Source organism: Barbatula barbatula (assembly GCF_947034865.1).
Source record: "Barbatula barbatula genome assembly, chromosome: 14".
Taxonomy (NCBI): Eukaryota; Metazoa; Chordata; class Actinopteri; order Cypriniformes; family Nemacheilidae; genus Barbatula; species Barbatula barbatula.
Window position 1 is genome coordinate 6,332,324 of NC_136777.1, and position 22,710 is coordinate 6,355,033.

At 38.8% G+C, this 22,710-nt stretch overlaps 1 protein-coding gene across 3 annotated transcripts in view; it reads right to left on the reverse strand.

The window, feature by feature from the left end:
- Positions 1-22,710, reverse strand: part of macrod2 (mono-ADP ribosylhydrolase 2) — a 436,267-nt gene that overhangs the window by 409,220 nt on the left and 4,337 nt on the right. For all 3 annotated transcript variants that reach the window (XM_079472325.1, XM_079472324.1, XM_079472323.1), the window contains one exon: positions 22,278-22,379. In XM_079472325.1, the coding sequence (XP_079328451.1) occupies positions 22,278-22,379 (102 nt within the window). The remainder of the gene's footprint in view (positions 1-22,277; positions 22,380-22,710) is intronic.

Genomic DNA, 22,710 nt, shown 5'->3' on the forward strand with positions numbered 1-22,710 from the left:
AGAAACTGTGTGGGTGATGTAAGTATGTTATCCAGCGTGGCCATAAGCACAAGACCTTTATATTATCAGTGCTGGAAGGGTATTATCCATCCAGACAGACAGACAAAATGATGAGCACATCCCAAGCAAGCACAGTTTTGAAAAAACGTTGTGAATTAACGTCTATTTGAAAACGCATGCAAATGTATGCAGATTTCCCCTCCGTCTCGCTCCTTTGTTTTTAAACCTTTGCTCTTCTAATACTGCAGGCAGACAACAGCACGCTGCTTAAAATTCATGAAACATTATTTCAACGGTTTAGCGCTGGCCTTTCCTCGAAACCTTTCGCTTTCGCCACAGCAACTTCGAGGTCTCTGCAAGGATGCCTTGACATTTGTCACCCAGGTGTGGATTTTACACTCTTTCAAGGGAGATTACTCTTCTGTCACTCATGGAGCCATTCTGCTATAATCGACTGCCTCAAGTTGAGTGACATCACCAACATGCTTCAACTCTTGTTGGTTTTTTTGCTACAAGATTGCACTCAACTAATGCATGACCGATGCTGAAAGAAATCAATCCTCAAAACACTGGAGCCTCCACTGTCTCCACAACAAAAGATAAAAGGGATCTGATCTCTCTGATCCCTCAGGGATAGTCTGAAAGGTCAGATCCCCATATCCCTTTGACCAAAAGGGTCAAGAATGTAATCACGGTTATTGATGACAAATTACAAGTTCCATTAAATCTGCCTCCAAGCCGGTCCTGGTCCATCAATGCCTGCACCAATCACTCGGTCACGTGGGTTTCTCTTTTGCTGGACCGCAGCTGTTCTATGTATCTTGTGATTGACAAGTGGCCATAAAGACAGAGAACAGGAAGAGAAAGAGCCTGAGAAGAAAAGAGAAGGACAGTGTGACCACCAGGCCGTGCATATGAAGCCCACTCTCAAGCTTTTGACTTTTTCATCGAGTGTAGAAAGCATGAAAGCTTGTTCACGCCTACCGATCCACAGACCAAACCCGGGGCTAATAAGCGACCCTTTCCAGGCCGGCTCAGCTCTCGTTGACCCACTGAGAAAATCAATCAGTACACGGCCCCTTCGATCAACAACAAAAGTTATATGGTTTTTACATGGAGAGAAGAAGGCCCGTTCTTTCTCTTTTGTCTTGCTCTAAAAAAGGGTCACTCTCTAACAAACATATGGCCCAAACCCCAAGAGTTGAAATAAACTATGCCAGGACAAAAGATGGGACACTCCCACAAATAGAAGACAAAGCATATACCTGTTCAAGTAAATAAAGTTCCTAAATCCTAAAGCGAACAGAGGATTTGTACCATCTGCACCACACATGGTTCCAAGGCCTTTATCAATGGACGATTTAACACTCTTACAACACTAAGAGTGTTAAGAAGGTAAAACAAAGGAATTGATGAGACCAGAGTTCTTCAAGTTATTCAGCTGTTGAAAGCAAATGCACTTCATATTCAAGTCCAGGCTAAGAATGATCTGCCAAGTGCCAACAGAAATTTGTCTTTTCCAATTGCAAACACTGGGCACCCATGAGCAAACAATGCAGAAGTGATAGAACTTATGACATGATTAACCAATGATCTACAAACTTGGCACCTCAATCACGATGGCTCATTAATTTCATGTTTTTGTTCCTATTTGCTACTTTTTAATGAGGTTGTTCAATCTTATTGGGTTCACTTTCCATTGCTGCACCTTAATTTCATTAATCACACAAACCATGTTTATTTTAGTGGATGGCAATTTCAGTATGGTGGTCAAGCCATCATTGAATGTGCAAATACAAATGACTTCACTGTTCTGACACATTACAAACAAATGGGCATTACAGTCAAATGGACACATGCCTTGAGATCTAAAAGCATATGCCTAAAGGATTTTAAAAGAATATTGTGCCAACCTTTAAATTATACAATAATTACAATTAAAACTTAATTACAAAACTACAATTTTGAGGAAAACATTATTATCCAATAAGAACCCAGCATAGATCAATATGTATAAAGTGAAATCTGGCTACTTTACAACTCTAAAATGAATAATTTATTTTAGCATCTGCAAAGATAATTACACAATTTCCATAGTTACATTTGTTTGATTAAGGGCTGCCAAATGATTAATCATGATTTAACTGTATCCAGAATAAAAGTTTGTGTTTAATATCTGTCTGTGTACTGTGCAAATAGATTTTGTACTTATAAACACATACATGTATACATATTTAGAAAATTTTATTTACATGAAATATATACACAAATGTTTAGTATTTTATTAATTATATAAAAATGTTTCCTTAAATATATGCATGCATTTATTACAAAATTAAAATGCACAGTACACAGACATACGGTTTGAATGTCAACGCAATAAATCGAATCCAGAATAAACGTTTGCGTTTACATACATACAGTATGTCTGGGTACTGTGCATATTAATTTTGTAATAAATGCATGCATATATTTCAGGAAAAATACTAAACATTTGTTTAAATATTATTTAAATTACTGGTAAATATAAATAAATACATGTAAACATTTTCTAAATATGTATAAATGGATGTAAAAGCCCTTATACGATTCAAGTTTTTTTTTTTTTTATTGTTACTATATAGTGTTTTAAAAATGTATAAAGAAAGAGTAATTGACGCAAAACTTTTGACCGGTAGTGCATGTTTTTCCTAAGAGACTGTTGCTGACAGGTTTTATGCAGATTACAGACAAGCAGAATAGACTCCATGGCGACGGGAGAGATTACATCACATTACTTCCTAAATCACTCCGAGGAGACGGAAGGCATCCAGTGGAGGGAGATGAGGAGAGAGAGCGAGAGAGAAATATTGCGGGGGGGCGTAATCAGAGCCCGCCAGACCCCATCTGGACAGGCGGCGGCTTTAGTTCCACAGACTTTAGACCGTGTCAAGAAAAAAAAGGAAGAAAAAGTTAGTCCTCCATGTCACGCTTGATCGGAGCCCTGAAATTTGGCCATTCTACCCAGCTAATGAAACCAGCTCTTGTCCACACCCCTCCTCGCATCTTTAACCCTCTCAGCTAGAGAGAGGCTGCCGTGTTCATTACCAGAACGCAGGAGTCGCCACAAAGGCCACCATGCTGAGGATGCAGCAGAATAGGGAGGAAGCCGGGCTTGCCGAGACTTGGACTGTGTTCAATTTTACTCTATTATCCCTGCACCCAAAGCCACGGGGGCAATGCAGTCCTTCTTTTGATTCTCCTCCCACCCCTCCACCTTCAATCTCGCTCATTCCGCAAGACACAGCTGTCCCTTCTTTCTTTATTCTCAGATGTATTAACACCTACAGAGATAAGGCGGATGAGGGCTTGTGGGTGACAGGTCAGGACGATGCAGGCATGCAGTGTGCCACACGTGAACAACACGCTGTAACCATGGTGAAATTTCAGTGACACTGGCTGTGCTGAGAGTGAATTAACCTGACTGTTCAAGATGAATGGCTTGATCTGAAGTACTCTAAGCAGCTGGCCGTGGATGTACTTAATGGATTGGATGATCTTTCTATTGCCGAGGAGATTCTGATCTCTGCAATCTTCTGATAGATCTGTCATTGATTCGATAGATCAGTAATGACAAGGCAGAGAGGTCAATTGAGTGTTCAATGAATATTGAATCTCTATAGGGTTCTGACCAACAAAAGGACAAAATTGCAGTTAAGAAGAAATCAATGTTCCATTTAAAGACAGTTGAGAGCTAAGACAGGTCTAAACAAAGCCTCAGACATGCAAGCTTATGTAATCCTATCAATGACTCAGACAAAGGCTGTTGTCTTGCGTTTTTTTTTAATAAAAATGTATAATATAATTTGATAATCTATGTTCGCAGCCAGTCTTAAAGTGATAGTTAAGAAAAAACTTATGTACTTATCCTTGTCATTTCAAACTTGTATGACTTACTCTCTGTTGGCAACCGATGAATCTGAGAATCTGAGAAATGTCATACAGGTTTGAAATGACAAGAGGGTGAGTAAAAGACCGCTTTTCATTTTTTAGGTGAACTTTCAATTTAAATCTAAAAGTTTCAGAGACTTCATATAAACTCCCCAGTTAAACCAACACTATAATCCTGTCAGTGTTTTTTCTGACTTGAATAATACCATCTCAAACACCCCAAAACATTTAATACAGCCATCACCCTAATGGTCAACAGATCTCAAATAAAACTTTTCCCTTTGACCACCTGAGTGAAAAACACTCACTATGTTTGGGGATTAGCCCACCAGCACTCCTTCGATGAGCTGTGATTCAACCCTACACCTAGAACCAGGAGAAAGCAAAGACTTAAGTCACTAAATAGAAGATGATGAGAACAATAGAAACCGGTTAAAATCCATCTTCAACTGAACACCCGTAGGCATGTTTGCCCACTAAATAATTGTTTATATTTTCAGAGACCAGTGGTGGTGCCATTAACCAGAAATATTGTTAAACCTGTAATGAAGAAAAAAGCAAAGCCTACAAGACTAACGTCCAGGGATGGATTACTGTCTGTGCCAATGGGTAGCCCTTGACTTCCATGAGCCTGAGGGGGCCCTGGGCTTCAAGGTGGCGCCATCCAATAAAAGCGCCTATCCATTTTCAGAGGGGGATATGGCTCTGTCTGCAGGGACAGCAAGATGGCGTGGGGAAGAGCACAAGACTAGAGAGATAAGAATAGCTTTTTGTCAAGTGATGACCTTAATCTTTAGATCAGCTTCCAGGGAAAAGACTAGTATGAGAGATTTTTCAAATGAGGAAAGTGTTGAGAAGTGGCCTTTATCAGGTTACCACTAAGGGTAGATGGAGCTGGTGTTAATTGGAGGCTTGAAGGCCCTTCCCTAATGCATTCCTTTATGCCACACCTCTTCCCCGGGTTCATTGTCCGTTGATGATAACTGAACGGCACCTGCACCTTATCGCAGGTGCAAACGAGATATGAGCTCTCTGCATGCATGCAGTAGACTCTCTGACCCAAGGTGGAAAGAACTGTGCATCCACAAATAGATACTTTCTTAATGGAGAAAACATAGGAAGTGGATCTCCAAAGCTCTTTTTGATAGTGGACCCTGGTTTTCAATGTTTAATAAAAATAAAAACCTTCCGTAAAACAATAAAACGGTAACGACGTCATTACCCATTACAGTAAGGTCACGGATTAAAATAAAGCTGGTATTTATCAACAACATCATCACCGTGTGATGAATCACCATTTTCCTTTTAGCCGTATATGCTTTCTGCTACACTTAGGAAGTAAAACAAATACTGTATATAAACAAAGAAATGTATACAGGTACAGAACAACCCGAGGGTGAGTAAATGATGACAGAATTTTAATTGCTTTGGTGAACTATCCCTTTAAAAACATATCTGGATGAACACAATGGCAGTTCGAGACTTACTTTATCGCCTTCTAAAGCACCCAAGAGTGTTAGCAAATGGTGCATGTGGTTAATTTATTCCCATCAAAGCAATTTCAAACAAATCAATTAGATAGCACAGGAACGTGACCATGAAACACCCCTAGAAATGTCTGACACCCCGACTTGTGAACGAAGTCGTCGGTTAAGCCACACCCCAAGACCTACATGGAAAATAAAGATCAAGTTGAAGTGAACACGAAAGGCTACGAGTTGAACCATGCAGAAACCACACGCCACGGTGTGAATGAATGGAAATTCAGACACATGAAGTGGAGCAGTCAAAGACACTGTATGTACACTAATAAACACAAAGCCCATGCACATGCCTCTATGCATAGATGCTCACACCGAACCGTTATTGAATTTGAAGTGAAAGTAAAGGTCATCAAAGCAGTGCCGGCAGATAAATAGTTATTATCGTCGAGCAGTCTCCTTTTCCAGTCGCCATTTAAGAGTACAGGAATAGAGGAAACACTTATTCTTACTCACCATCTCGGCAAAATAACCACACGGGTGGGCTGAGAAATAAAAGTCATGACATTTAATCACACATTGCCGTGTTAAAGCCTTTCCACCATTTATAAATGGACCTTATTAAAGAAATATAAGCAAATATGTAGAAAAAAACAAGTATTAAAGTGATAGTTCACCCAAAAATCATCGTTTGCTCACCCTCTTGTCATTTCATACCTGTATAAATTACTTTGTTATGAGGAACACAGAGAAAAATATTTGGAAGAATCTTAGCAATTTTCAATTCTGTGACATCATTGCCATAGTAAGAAAACATGTAATGGTAGTCAAAGGTGCCCCAGAACTGTTTGTGTTCCTAAATTCTTCAAAATATCTCACTTTGTGTTCAACAGAACAACAAAATATAATTCCTCCCCACTATGGTAGTGGATGTCACAGAACAGAAAATCGCTAACATTTTTACAAATATCTTTCTTTGTGTTTAACAGAGCAATGACATTTATATAGGTTCGAAACAAAGGAATAGTTCACTCAAAAATAAAGATTTTCTCATTTACTCACCATCAGGTTAAGGACCTAAAAGTGGCTGTTAAAATCAAATAGGCGGGTTGGTGCTCAATTTAAAAGGAGAGGGGATATTCCTCTGTGCCCACCACTACTCATTTATAAAATATGCAGTCTGTGGCACTGCTGTAAACTGCCCGTTCTCTCGTTTAACAATGTCTGGGGAGAGAAGCTATCGGGTATTCATCTTCCGCCTTTTTTTTGCGGGGCCCCGGCCCCGGCTCCAAAGACAAGCAGAGCAGTCATAAATGCATATATGAATGAATAAACTCCAGTCAGTCAACACCTCTCTATACAAATGGCAATTTATCCAGAGAAATGCCTTTTGAAGTCAGGGCTGCTTCCGTAACAGAAACACTTTGTGGCAGTCGGTTATGGGATAAATCAGCTCAACTTCAGCCACAGTGGAACGCGCGCCATACTGGCTTAGAGCGGAAAACTTTCTCCAACTTTGGTGGATGGCATAATCTTGCCCTGTTTGTCTACTGTATAAATAAAGTGCAAAAAAAGATCAACAATGGAATTCAAAATAAATTTAATTCATTTGAATCTTGTTTCTGTGACACTATATAACATACCATTGTTATACACACATAGACAAGATTTCTCAAAGTGGATGGCCAAATCTTACGAGAGTGTAAAAGAGTGCAAGAAAATGTACATACAGTCAAAAGACTACATAGTGCTGCAGTGATGATGCATTTCTGTAGGTCCACCCCATGTTAGCATCACACTGGTCCCCTCAACAGAAAGCGCAATTACAAAGAAATAAAATCAGAATACATCGGAAATAAAAAGCTAACTAAACCAAGGTAACTCAACATCTTCATCACCACCAAACCTCTTTCAAACCTCATTACAAAAAAGATATTTTATTCCAATAAAGAAAACAACTATGTAGACGAATCGCCATTAATGTCTACGTTGCATTTCTTTTCAGATTTTTAACTGTGACCGTTATTATAGTTTTGATTTGAGTTTTTCATTTAGTTTTATTCATATTTTAAATTAGCTTTTTGTTTTTAGATTTGTAGTTTTTATGTTTATTTTAGTTAAGTTTTAGCAATTTTGGTATAAAAAAATTAGTGATTTTATAATATATGAGTTTATTGTTTTTAAGTTGCTATATAATATTAATTAAGAAATAATTCTAAAAATATTTTTTGTGCTTTAAACTTATTTCAGCTTATTTTTGAGGCAGCATTTTAATATTTTCCAATCACTTTTAGGGCAATATAATATTTGATTTCAATGAATAGAAAGTTTTCAAAGTAAACTAAAATTTTATTGGTTAACAACATATAACCACAACACTCTTCTTTATGTTTCGTTCTGTCTTCTTTTTTTGCCTTTTTTGTGTTAGTGTAATATATAGTATAACATATATGCAAATCACACATGTAACCTTTGAGGAACTAGGTATTTGAAGACTGCCTTACAATCAAGAGAGTTGCAAAACATTCTCCTTAGAGCTTTATTTCCATTGATGTTTTCTGTTATATGCTGGGTCACGCATTAGAATTCCTCTTCTTAAATGTTTTCAATGACGTTTGCCCCAGTAAACACAGCCAACAGGGCACAATTTAAGGAAAAATGCACGCCACTAAATGGAACACCATCCATCTTTGCCTTGCTGAAAAAACATTGTAATCAGAGGGTAATGTTCGGGGTAATCTGTTAACCACTAATTATAATCAGTGCTTTTCCATAATGAAAACCAGATCTAACCGCTTATGCCGAAAAGCAAACCTCCTGGAACACATTCAAATGGACCGTGAGCACGTATGTTTTTAAGAAAACGTGAGGAAATTGAAACAACCGTTAAAGAAAATTACACCATCAAGCCAGTGAAATCTCCGCTCCTAAGAAGCGCCATTGATGCTCCCTGCTGGTAAAAGAACCACATAAACATCATCTTCAGTTAGTCATCTATACATGGTCGAGTGAGGGAAACGTGTGGTGCCATTAAGAAATAACCTTGTGGTTGTTTGGCAGCAAGTGAACCACTTTAAGGATGAGGATCAAATCCTGGACCACTCCATTAAACCTCAAAACATTTCATTAACAGCCACTCCAACTCCTGCCCGGATTGTCGCTGTGCACTTAGGCGCTCATCCTGAATCAAGGCCTCGAACTTCATTTTCCAATCTGATTATGACACGGATCAGACGCTTGGAAGGGTGCTTGAGCGATCGTTGAGGAGCAGGTGCCATTAGATGTGGTTGTCAAGGAGACTTTAAAGGACACTGTGACGCGTCTCATCCCGAAGTGTACTTAATCTCACATTTTTAGATCTATGCAGGACACAGTGGCGTTGTCTTTTTATGATGATTAATATCCTCCCATCTTGGTTATCAGTTTTTTTTAGCCCCTTGCCTAGAATTTTGCCAAAGAGCAAAACTGTGAGCGCATCTTTCACGCCCTTTCCAACACTCCCCAAAACGGGAGTCATACAACCAGACAGACAGTCCACGTTCCTCCCGGAGAAAAAAATAGATTGAAGAAGAAGCTGCATGCATTAAGGCTCCGACAAGGAATACATGAATAGATAAGCGGAAATCGGGTCTTCATCTTTAGAAATGGGAGCTCAAAGGGGGGCATGTTGATTTTCCTGCCTTACCTGCCTCGGCTCTCAGACTCCCATGATGCCCTTGTGCAGAGAGAGAGGCAAAGGCCGCATGATGAATCACTTGCCCGATGTAAATCAGAGAAAGTTGAATGCATAAGTGCACACTGACATGACCCGGTGATAGCCTGTAAATGTCAGATGGCTATCCGATACTAGATAAAATGACCCGGCAAAAATGACCCAAACATCCAATGTCTTAACTAGCTGAATACAAAATCAAGTCAAGCAAGCACGTGTAAATGGTATTCCTGAATAATGTTGGTGATTGGAACGGTACTTTAACTGGAACACATGGTGCGCGATAAACGACCAAATAGTTCTAGTTTTCACCTAGGCTTGCAACGGCAATTGCCGTCCAAAAAACTGGAAACAATATTTCACTAAACAGCACAAGCAAAGAGATTCCAATGTTTAACTCAAAAACTACCGCACTTCCCACCGCATCCAAAATTCCTTTGGCAAACGCTAACAGCAGTCTCTTCATCCATGTTAAAATTGCACAGCAGAACAGTGTAATTGAAATAGCAGCTGGTGTTTATGAGCTGGTGAGGTTTGACTCTCGTAACTGAAAGACTGCTAGTCAATAGGGAGCTGTCCCGCGTGCATCTAACCTACAGCCATCCGCCATTTTGTTTAATTTGTGCTTTTTTTCCCAACGCCTCTGCAGGGCCAACAGGCGGCCTGGGCTAGGCGCTCGATTTACAGCCGTGACAGCTTCTATATCAGAGATGACAGGCAGGTCTGCTCCTGTGCCTGACATTGATGAGACTCCAGAGACAAGGCAGTGTGAGAGTGTCATTCAATTCCATTCAGAAATCCTCTCTGCATTGCGCTCGGCATTACAAATCCTGAGAGGTAGCTAATGCTTGGCTCTCCCGGGGCAAAAGTGAGGGATGGATGCTTCTCTTCAGCAAGTCAGATTCTGGCAAGTTTAGAGGAACGTGTCGTCTTGCTGAAACTTCATACTGCGTTTTGGGTTTGAAGGTTCAAGAGTTATTTTCTGTTTGCTTGCTTTGGAGCAGAGACACTGTACGCAAAATGTGAAAATAATGTGCTGTACAAAGTTGGTTAATGTGTAGACAACGTGGCTCCATAAAAGACCCTTTGTTGTGGTTAAAAGTTAGGATCTCTGACCCACTCTTAAAGAGATGCATTGTATGAAATACAGATCTGATTCAAAGATATTTAAGGGATGTTCCGGTATTCTTTCCATGAACTAAAAACAAAATGAAAAATCACATAAAGCATTCATTGTGGTCAACACATAAATTCATGTTAACGGAAGGTTTCCCGGGAAATGTCTACAGCAATGTTTTCTACAAGCAAGTCAGTTCGTACATGACTATACAAGCAAAACACATTATCCTGCATTGACGGCCATTCAAAACTAGTACTAGGCCAAATTTTTTCAGTATTACAATTCGATTTAAAAAAATATAAAATCAACAAATATTAATAAAACATTTAAATATACATTTTTGGTTAGTCTAAGAAAAGGTATTAAATGAAGATGAAAGAGAAGGATAAATAAAGATAAAAATAAAAGTTTTGTTAGGGAATGGACGATGTCTTACTCCCCCATTATTCTCTACGCTGCCAAACATACCCCACATTGTCTTCAGAACCCCTTGCTCATGAAAGATGAAGGCATAGCGGCGCATTTAAAAACCAAGGCGACCGAGAGCAATTATTCCATGTTTAGCCCTTGCTAGTAACTGACGCTGTGAAAAAACCAATGTGACAGAGGCTGTGCGTGATGGGGCCTGCTCTTAGCCAGTGTAAATTACTCGGAGGTTCTGTTATTCGCCTTCTTGATCTCACGTAGCCGTCAATTCGCCACCAATGCATCACGGCTTCTCTTTCAATTAAACCGGCAGCCCTTCGGCTACTAACATTAATCAGGCCCTCATGTTTAGGGCTCGTTCTGCGAGTATGGATGCTATACGGATCAGAGATGTGCAAAACCACAGATTTTCATATCAGCAACTAGAATTGTCATTAAAACTCTGACTAGTCTTCGATAGTTCAAGACCCAAGGACTTTTGTTCAACGGAATTGAAAGGATGATATTTTGTGTTGTTTGGTTAGCAACGTTCTTCAAAATATATATAGTGTTATGCAAAAGAAAGGTTTGGAAGGTCAGGAATTACATGAGGGTGAGGAAATAAAGAAAAGATTTTTGGGGGAACAATCACTTTAAGAAACAAGACAGCGTACCCTAGCTTTAAATCCGCCATGCTTCTCAAAGACAAACAGACGTGAACAAAGAGAAGGGGAACTAACAAATATGAAACAAGATAGTATTACAATAATAAATAATATTCAATGAATAGGCAGAAAAATGGTAAAAAGAAAAATCTTAAAGCTCAGACCACACAATGATGTGTGTAACCAGAGCTCTTAAACAACATTCAACATTCACTTCACAATACGGTTTGCTTTTCTACAGACATACAGGCTCAAATCCAGCAACAGACTTCCAAAAAAAAACTCAGTTTTAGGTTAATTCTACAATGCTGCAAAAATAAACCTGTGGATTCTGCATAATAGCTGTAACGTTGCTCACAACAGGCCGTTTGACGTCCAACAGTGACTGCCTTCATTCACTGCTTAATGCGGTGGAGCTTTAAACAAGTTAATAAAAGAGAGAAGAAAACCTGCGCGTTCAGCAACGAGTGTGGAAACCAGAAATAGAGGGTGGGAAATAATGCTCTGTATATGTGTCAGGATTACAGGGCAGCAGGTGTGGCCTTGTCACTTCCTGTTAAGCCATTTAAACTGCATCTACTTTACGCTACGTTAATTAATCATTAAAGTAGGCCGCTGTATTCGGTCAAGCTGGGACTAACACTGCAACCGAGGCCATTAGACAGCGGTCAACAGCATTCAGCGCGGCTGCATGCGGACAACAATGACTATTAAGCTTTCTTGATTGGACACGATGTCTCAGTTTCGCTCGTTTGCTGTTCTTGCTGTTCCGCTTTCTGCTGTTTGCAGAGAATAGCACTATAAATACATTTTCCCTACTAGGCACAGACACCTTGTCTTCCTGTTTGTCAGAGTAACAGAATCCATGATGAAAAAACAGCAAATGACAAAAATGCACGAAACATTTATTCTGCATCTTTTGCTTGTTCCCTCTTTTTCGCTCTCACATTAAAACGGCGAATGACATTCTTTCAAATCAATCAACACCTGCTTGCCGGAAGGATTGTCGAGAAAGCAAAAGAGACGGATGGAGAGAGAGAGAAAGGGAGGGAGAGAGAGAGTGTGTGTGTTAAGGAATGTGCAAGTCTGCTCGCTGTTTCATTAGAGTTGAGACATTTGAGAGTATCTGTTGGGTTGTTAAGAATGAAGCCTCTGATGTTTTGTGGCGTGTTTAACTCAGGAGATGACTAGAGATAATTAACACAGTGACATTCTGTCTTAGCCACGGAGATAAAAGGCTTCCAGCTAAACAATGACAGAAAAGTTGCTATCAATAATGATGACAATGATTTCATCGTCGTGTGATCAGTGAATCTGGTATTCTAATTTACACCGCTGTTATAAACACTTGTGCTACATAAACTGATGCTGAAAAACAAAAAGAATTCAGTGTTTTGACAAAAGTCAAGTCACCGCCAAAGTGTATGATTTTATGCCCCAAGCCGTTGGAATAGGAGGGAATCGGTCGCAACCTACAAATGCAACATTAATACAACCAGTCACAATACTATATGCATGAGGTATGGTTATTAAAGAACAAGTTTACAAAATAAATTTATTCGGTCATCGTTTATTTAACCTTCAAAACCTGTATATGACGGTTTCTTCTGTAGAGCACAAAAAACATATTTTGAGAAATGTCTGTAGTTTTGTGTCCTTACAGTGAAAGTCAATGAGAATTAATGTTTGGTTAATAATTCTCTTCCAAATATCTATATTGTGTTATGCAGAAGAAAGTAACAAAGGTTTGGGATGAGATGGGATGGGTTGGGATGAGTAATAGGGGTGATTTTTGTGTGATCTATCTTCTATCCCTTTAATTACACGGTGTCTACATCGTGATGAAGAGACTGAATATTTTATTCTATAGTAAAATGAAATTAAAACTACTGAACAGTTATCGGTTCTTTGGTTTCGCTGAAACCATCTATATGGCAATGTTTTATATGCATGGAACCTCTATTGTTATGAAAATATGAAATAAATTAAGTTATTTTCATATAATAGGTCAATGCACAATTTGACTAATTCGATCTGATGCAACTCCACGTATTACCAGACCTGCTATGAATTCCAGTCATTTCTCTATATTCTCCATAAAATAACAGAACAAAACCTCACAAGCTCATGACTACATAAGGTCTTCATGTTTTTCATCTCTCACAGTATGTTGAAATACTATAGTACATTTTTCTAATTCTGGCACATTTTAAAAGACTTGTGCCTGTCATGTTGGCTCTCTTAATTGGACGGCTGGGCTTGCCAACCACGCAATCAAAGGGCAACAAAACAACTTGCTGACAAGCATTGCCGCTTATAGGCTACATTTAAGTCACTTATTTGGCCATTTCATCACGGTAATGGCAGCAGCCATAATTCCATTATGCACCGAAAAGCCCGTGGAGGTTAAACAAATGCGGTTTGCTTAAGGTCACAACATCTGAATGCTCTGCGGTAGACAAACTCCTCCAATGCTGGGAATCGACAGAATTTCTTCGTCTCCTCTACATGACCCTGCGCTCCAGAGACTTCACACCACTTCCGTTGCTTATTCCTGTAGTCTCACAATCTGTATGTATAACGCACGCATCAAATAAACTTCAAACAGTTCTGCTACTAGCTATAACTTATTTAAAACCGCACCACATAATGGAATCATAAACCAACCTGTTTACAAAAACATGGAAATAAATATACTAAAGCAGACTTCAGGTGTTACAAATTAGACAATAAAGAAGAGCAGGGCATTACCTTTATTGGATCTTGTGGCCCATCACACAATTGAAAACACAATTTTAGGGCATGTGTTATCTTGAGTTCAACGAAGGGCCAGAGAAAGCTAATGAACCATATAACTGTGTTAACACAACACAAATGAGCCATTTCCCAATATATCCAAAGGAACTGATGGTTATCTCTCTCTTAGATACACTTTTCTGCTCGTCCACTTTATTATCTAGATAAAAGAACATTGCATGTTCATAAAAAAAACATTTTTGCTTAACTTAAGTGACCAATAGTGTTATTTACTTCATACATCACTAAATTGTATATTAAGTATTTTGTGATGCTATTAGAAATGGACACATGCACTAAATAATACAGGCTACTTAAATTTTGCTTTCACTAACCTACGTAGATTTCTTTGACACTTGAACAAAACTTTAACTTTATGAATGTTGCATCAAAAGGTCAAGTCCATGTAGATTATTTCCGATAACTAGCTAAATAAATTAATAAGTACATTTCATAAGCAAGATAAAAGTATGTCTAGGCAGTGTTATCTTGAGTTAGAAGAACCATACTTGGCTAAAATTAAATGAAACAAAGCTACACGATCCCTTCAACAAATAGTTTATTTAAAAACATGTATATACAATAAAATTTAACTAATAGTTTATAGTTTTTTTATATTATTACCCACTAGCCAGGCCGATCAACAAACACAGACTGAAAGATACATTCGTGGCAAAACTGTGTGCAAATAAATAAGCAAATTAACACAGAAAATAAAAGCAAATAAACACAGAAAATAAGGAAAATAGTTTTTAGTGTTAATATTTTGTTACGTAATGCAATGCTTCATACATTTTAAGTGTGGCTTATGTGGATAAATTCAATATGGCACAAAGTTTTGTCAATTCCAGGTCATCTTTGCATAACACAACTCTTACTGGATTTGATACCAAAGTATTATTAGTCAGAAATACAGACTTTTGAAACGTTATCTGCTCATATCAGCATTAAACTTCAGTCCTTCACACATTTTCAGCGTAGCACACTGACGCGGTAGTGCAGTAAGAACAATAACTCCTGTCAAGTAAATTGAAACTCATTTCCTAACAAACGCCATTCGTCTGGCATTAGCATACAGATGAAGGCGAGCCGGAGGTTGGTCCAAACAACCATAAAGATCGGATCCGTTCAATTCCATCTGTTTAAAGTGCAGGATAGCTACACCACCATCAAAATCAATTTCCTCATACCACCATTTGATCTCCAATTGTGCTCAGAAGCGCAGCTAAAGTTACGCACCAACCGAAGGAGAGTGCAGCCGCATTTCAATTTAAATATACAGACTAAATTTCACCCATTAAAGTGTTGCTCTACACTGAGTGTTTTATAATTATGGCCTGTTAATTAAAGCTCACTTCAATTGCATTTATCCCAGAATTCATTGCGGGCCCCTCGAAGGGGCTTCTGCGGCTCACTTTGTAAAAGACTCCGCTTTGTATCCATGCCGAGAATATTTGATCTGGTGAGCGTTTGCTCGTCGTTTCAATAGTTACGCGAAGCATACAGTGGGAATGACTGGCTGTTATGAAATGAGCGTGGAATGCTGGGAGAGGTCCTTTGCTAAGAAGGGGAAAGAAAATACAATTGTATTATAGGCTTAGGGGTATTACTGAAAGGCGTAACTCTGATAAGCCCATTGGTGGTCTGCATTAACCGACATGTCTTTTTTCCAGGCAAAAATAAAGACCTGAGCAAACAAACCCCTTTCAAAAATAGCACGTGGTTTTGGAAATCTATTTGTGCAGCGGTGAACTGCCCATTATGAAAATGTTCAGAGGGACCATTACGGCAAATATTCCCACCGTGGACATGTAACCAAGCACCTAATAACCACTTCTGCTAAGGCCCACGGTTTTTCTGACTGTGGCGTTGATCGCTTGTAATACGAATGTCAAAATAACTAGCGATTAGTCATCGAAATGAACGTAATGGCTGAAAGGCAAGGAGGAATGAGGAAACCAGACCACATCTGGGAAAATTCTGAGCGAACGGCAACACACACAATGACCAGCCAGCAGGTGACCGCTCAGAGCAACTTATGGGAAAATGGATTTCAGAGAAAAGCACTGGGATGTTCTCTTGATGCAATGAATAAATTCAGCCCTCTGCTTCTTTTAGCATATTTCTCACTATCCCTGCATTTCTGCATCTTCAGATGTCCTAAACACATCGATTTGAATGACACCATGATTTGGTAAGTGCAAGTAAACCCCTCCCTCTCACGCTCTTCACCTCAGATCTTTATTATATTCTTGACAGCAGTTGAAACATTCTATAATCAAACTTCTGCAATATTTTAACCACTCCGAACAAACACTACCCCAGTCTCTTCTGCATATTTATCATCTCACCGGAAAGCATCTACACATCCAAAGCTACCCACATGTTGAGATGTTCAGAACCCATGAGCTACATTCCCTTCATCCCTGTAATCGGAGACCAAAGTAAGACGAGAGGCATCCGTCCCAACCGCGACATCCTTGGAATACAAGCAGCTATCTAAACAAGCGCTGTGGATTTGGTCAAAACAACAGAGATGAGCGCTGGCGGTTTTTATGAGAGGTTGGAGTCGGGTCATGTTTCTTGTGGATGCACAGTGCCCCCTTTAGACCAAAGACTTAAACGGCAGCCCCGTCCTGATGAAGACTTAAATCTGTAAGACAGCAGGGTCTACAATTCATGAACATTTGACACAATCGGACTAAAAATGTTGCTCTGTAAACATATACATCCTAAAAAGTCAATGTTGGAGGTTTATTACTTTATTATTATTAATTTAGCACTCAAGGGAGAGTTAATACTTCTATATGTGAAATGCAAATTCCTTCAATTTTCTTTTGTATCCTTTGAGTGGTTCAGGTTGACCTAAAATGTAAGGGCAAGTAAATAAATGCAATCTCTCCTTAGTCTCTATTTTTATGTTGTCTAAGAATCCGAGTAACAAGTGAGTGTTTTGCTGTTGGCAGTTCCTCACAACTCTGTCATCCTTTTATGTATGAGGATGTTAAATAGTGTTGTCATTCTCTAGGCTCCCATGGTGAAGGACAAAAGCATTTTCTGAACATTTTTATAGTGCCTAAACTAATAATTAAGGGAATAACTCGCCCAAAAATGAAAATTATGTTATTCCAAATCATTTAAATGTATTTGTTCTGTTGAACAAAGAGAAAGATATTTGGAAGACGCTTATAAGCAAACAGATCTTGCCCCCTTTTGACTCCCATAGTAGGAAAACTTACTTTATATTTTTTGATGTTCTGTTGAACACAAAAGACGACATTTTGAAGAATTTAGGACAGCCAATGGTTCTGGGGCACTTTTGACTACCATTGTATTTTTTCCTACAATGAGAGTCAAAATCTGTCTGGTTATAAGCATTCTTCCAAATATCTTTCTCTGTGTTCATCAGAACAAAGACATTCATACAGATTTGGAAGAAGAGGTAAATAAATGATGACAGAATTTTATATTTTGGGTGAATTGTCCCTTTAAGGGACTAAGCTATGTGTGTGTTATATTACCAACATGTGCTGTGGGAAAACCCTGTGCCTGAATCTCATCATGCTGACGGTAAAACATAACTTTTTAAAGGGGAAATTTAGTTCTTCAGACACACACACACATACACAGTTATTTCACTGTTCATCAGAGCAGCAACTGCCATGGGCCGTGGCATCGATTTTCATTCCTGATGCAACACTGCAACAATCACCAGTTTGCACATCAACTCAATTTCTACTGTCCAACCCAAACCATGGATGTGGATTTAAACGGTGTGTGTGTGTGTGTGTGTGTGTGTGTGTGTGTGTGTGTGCGTGCGTGCGTGCGTTGGAGGGTCAATGGCCAATATTATTACAGGCCAGTAAAGCAATTGATCAAAAACAGATTTTATTAAGTGCCAAACAGGAGTACTAGACCTAAATGTCACTTTGCTTCTTCACCCAGCTAAATACACACAGACGCTGCCACCTCATTGCAGAAAACCTCTTCAATACACACACAGACACACACTCGGTCTTGCTCACATCAGCGCAGAATCAATACTGCTGAAAATGACTTAGCCTTGAAGTCCTCAAATTGTCCAGGCTCCCCTGCCCTAAAACAATCAGAGACATCAGAGAAAAACATCCTTGAAACCCGGACTGCTGCTAAGGAACTTCAGCGAGATGCATTTTATGTAAGACTTTAAGACCAGATGGAAAACTCTCAGGACATTCTCTCTCATCATTTTGGGTACAGAACACTGCTAAAGATTTAAGGAATAGTTCAGCCTGTGTGACTTTCTTTCTTCTGCAGAACACAAAAGAAGGTATTTTGAAAAGTGATAGTTACAGAAAACTGTTGGTCCCCGTTTACATTGGTTTTGTGTCACACCATAGAAGTCAATGGGGACCAATGGATTTTGGTTACCAACATTATTCAAAATATATTTCGTGTTCTGCAGAAGAAAGAAATTCACACAGGTTTAAAATGATAACAGGGTGAGTAAATGATGACGGAATTTTCATTTTAAAGGTGACCCATTCCTTAAAAGCATGTTTAAAAGAATTACACATGGTAAACAAAGTGTAAATCAGTCTAGTACTACTACAAAAACAAAAACAATTCTCCCAAACGAAACGTTAACTGCTGTACGAAAAGAACAGGAAAATGTAGAACTTTAATTTCTGCATTGCTTTGGAATTCTCCAAATACAAATTCTGTTTGGCCCTAACCAACACTTACAAAACCAACAAAAACATCACACACATTAAAGGAGATAAAAACATAAGACTTTAACACATCTCTCACAACAGCTTTTAGCTAAATAAGCTCTGATGGGCTTTGTTTTTTAGATGAAGCCCGTTTATACCTTTTGTCAGTGGTGTTTATGAGCATTTCTTTTTCTCTCACTCTCAAATGCCAATTACAAAAGAGTCGATGCCCGTCTTCGGTTAAACATGCAAGTGCTTTCCATTAAGCTTCGTGACTCATAGAACATTTAATGTTCAGAGTGCATTAGACTCCATTACTGTTCTCATCTGTGGCTGAGTCTCGCCACGCTACAGGGCAAGAGACAAAGCTTTCAGATTCTCTCTTAAAGAGCTCCCCAATTACAAGACGTCACTTTGCCGACCTCAGCACAAAGGCCTGCATCTTCAAATGAAGGAGCGCTCACGCTTTAAATAACTCCGGTTTGTTTGAGATGAAGAACACACTATGTAATGATATTTTTTAGAGACAGAGATTTCTGCTAAAAGTTCTGTCTCTATATTTACCAGCTCTATCACCTGACTGTCCTGTCAGATTTTAACGTTTTTTATTTGGTGTTTGTTTTGTTTGCTTAGCGATACGGCACCTTGTGTGAAAACTAGAAAGGAATAGCAATTAAAATTTTCGCACCTATCACGACCCTGGTGTCAGTTGCTATTTCAATTAGCAGCTCTGACAAGAAATGTATTTCTATGAAAAAATAATTGGCCATCCAGAGAGTGATTTAAAAACCCATTTAACGTGCTTACAGCCTCACCTCTCTCAGCATGCGGCATGACGCCGCCCAGAATTAATTACTGTTGCCATTTAATTTCATGCCGCCTGACATTTCCAAAGCAAACTCTACATGGTCCATGTGTACAAGCAGCACACTTTATTAACTAATAATGCTGGATTCAAATAAATCATTTTTGGGGGTTGAAACCACAAAATCAAAAGGGGCAGTTCTTCATATTGTGAGTGATTTTGTTGATCAGCCTAGTGTACTAAAAAAAATCATCCGAAATCCAAGCAAGAATGGCTTGGCACAAATTGGCCAATAGTATCCAAGCAAAATAAATAAATATGGTAATTCATTTAGTTCCAGATCCATTTCAGAGATGTCAGGCAATGCAGAACATGTGATTACTAAGAGACGCCTCGGTGAGCTAATTCAAAAGTGTGAATACGGCAACACGCTGAACCAGAATGACAGAAAAAAGCTTTTGAACAAGAACATGATTGTCACCTCTTGGTCTAATTTTACTTTTCCCCCTAAAAAAATGATAAATATTCACTCTATGACTCTTTGGGGAAACCATTTCTTTTAAAAATGAAGCAAAGTTAGGAAGCAAAGCTAATCCTGCTCACAAATAAAGTCTTCAAGCCTACATTATGGAATGTAATAACCTGATCTGAATTAGGCCTTTTGGCCAAGAGGACCCAGGAGTGTTTTTTATTGCAGTAATATTCTTCAACCTTACATGCAGTAAATTGGTTCATGGGAGAGGGGTGGCAATGAGATGAAGAGGAGAAGAGAGACTTTATGATGGTCTGATGACTTCTGCATCAACTTTTCCACATAATCATGAAAGTAACCATGATCACTAAATTTCATTCCTCTCAGAGTTTTTATAACGGTTTCTCTCTGCGAGTTCTGGGGGCAGCGAAGACAGTCGGGCGTGTGTGTACAGACATCTGAAATCAGACGGTGTTATTTTCTTGCGCATGAAAAATCCAACTTACAATGAGGAAGACAGAAGAAGTCAAAAGGGTCCCAATCAAGATGCCAAATCTATTAGATGATTCAAGTCTGCAAGGAATCGTAAAGGATCAGTAAAATCAAACACGCTTCACCCACCTTTTTTTATAATGTTGAGCATTTCTATAGCTCCAACAGTAGAGCATTTTGAAATTAAAAACAATCTAACTGTTGTAAACAAAACGCTCGGGCAAAATGGGGCTTTAAAAGTGAGACCACAGCACTGTAGCATTAATGCGATTACTTTCCTGGCCTAGGCCAGTGGCCTATGATGGATGAACAGCCACCCGTCTGCATGATAAGTCACCTCCTTCATTCTCTGAGCCTTTAAACCAATTACTTTCCGAATTCAATCTCACAAACCCTACAAAAACGCTCTGCGTTCTTAAATGTGACCACTGATGTGAAGGATCCGCCAAGAACCTGTTGAAACGAGCACTGAGAGAACCTTTTGCACAGTGCAACCAAACACGTGATTCATTCTACTTACAGAGGCAGTTTCACATCGTAACTGTGTCAGACGCCCACATTAGATCAGCGGCCCACTCAGCGTGTTCTCCCACTTCCTGTTTTCTTTGAACTACCTTTTGAACTTTCTGCAAGGTTTTACTGTACTAAGGTCAAGTCAAACTTTAATTACAATAAAAACCTTCTTATGTTTCCCTCTATTAACTTTATTTATTGTGTATTTTCCAAACATTGTGTATGTTCCTAATATACTTGAATTGTTTTACAATAGTCCTTCATTTTGAAGTTTGGATTAAATTCTCAAAAACACAAAAAAACATCACATTTGCTACACGACACAGCTGCATATTGCTTGCATTATAGCAAGATAAGCAAAAAACCTAATAGACACTCAATCATTCGCAAACAATCATTGTAAATTGATAGTACAGAGCACAAAACGGCTATTATGAGATTTCAAAATTCAGACGAAATTTAACAGACCAGTAAAAATCTTATTTCACGCACGTTCATCAAAAAGACCCAAATGACAACACGTCCATTACTTCCAATCATCTTCTGTGGTCAGGAATGTGGAGAGGAACAGTTTGAGTGAAGATCTGGAACTTTCTATACAATGTAATCAGGGATTCAAGCATCTGCTAGACTACACATACTAAATCACCAAGAGCAATCAGCTTTTCAAGTCAACCTGCTCATTTACCACAACAGAAGACAACTTAAACCAGCGCTTTCGTTTCAGAACAGAGGTTCGAGTTGCCAAACTAGACGAAAGCAGGCACGACTTAAATAGATTTAATACAATTCGAGAAGACAATTAACAAGCCAGAAAGATGCAAAACAATCTCACTCTGCAAGTAAAATTTGCATTTTTTACAAATTAGTTTGATGTCTTCCCATACCAGACTTGACGTTTAATTCTAAAGAGGAAATTTGCACATATCTCATCATTTAGAAATAACACCACCACTAATCATTACATACAATTGCTAAACAGAGAAAACATTTACTGAAATGGCTCTACAGTATACTGCATCATCAAAATAAGTAGTTGTGCCTATACCTATTACGGACACTAGAGGGAGGGCCAGCTCAACAAATGCAACCACAAGTAATTTATTTAAGGCCTCCATAAAATACAACAACTGGTCATCAGGCTGATCCTGAGGCTGTAGGACAGAAATTGGTTAAAAATCAGAATACTCACCAGCATTTACAATGGCATCCACCTCCAGAATAGTAATGTCACCTTTGTACAGAGACACTTTGTCAGCCAGGGAGGAAGACTTCTGTTCTTCATCCTCTGTAGCTGTACGGAGCAGAGAATAAAACGTTATGAAAGTCAGTGCTACAACTGCACATTGACTCAACAGTTCACTGATCTACATCTTTGTAAAAACTCAGATATAAAGGCAAACACTGACATATTTTTCCATCTGTCCAATGGTGTCTTGTGAATTTCTTATGAATTTGGTTTAGATGTAGTCAAGACAAAATTTTGTAATTATCAGCCGAGTGAGGCAGCAAAGTTGCAGGACAAGAGCGAATAGGAGCTGTATAAGATGTGTTTTACGGCTGTTCAGATAAATATTGTTTGTTTTGCGTGCGAAGTACATTCAATTTCTTAAAAGGTTTCTCAA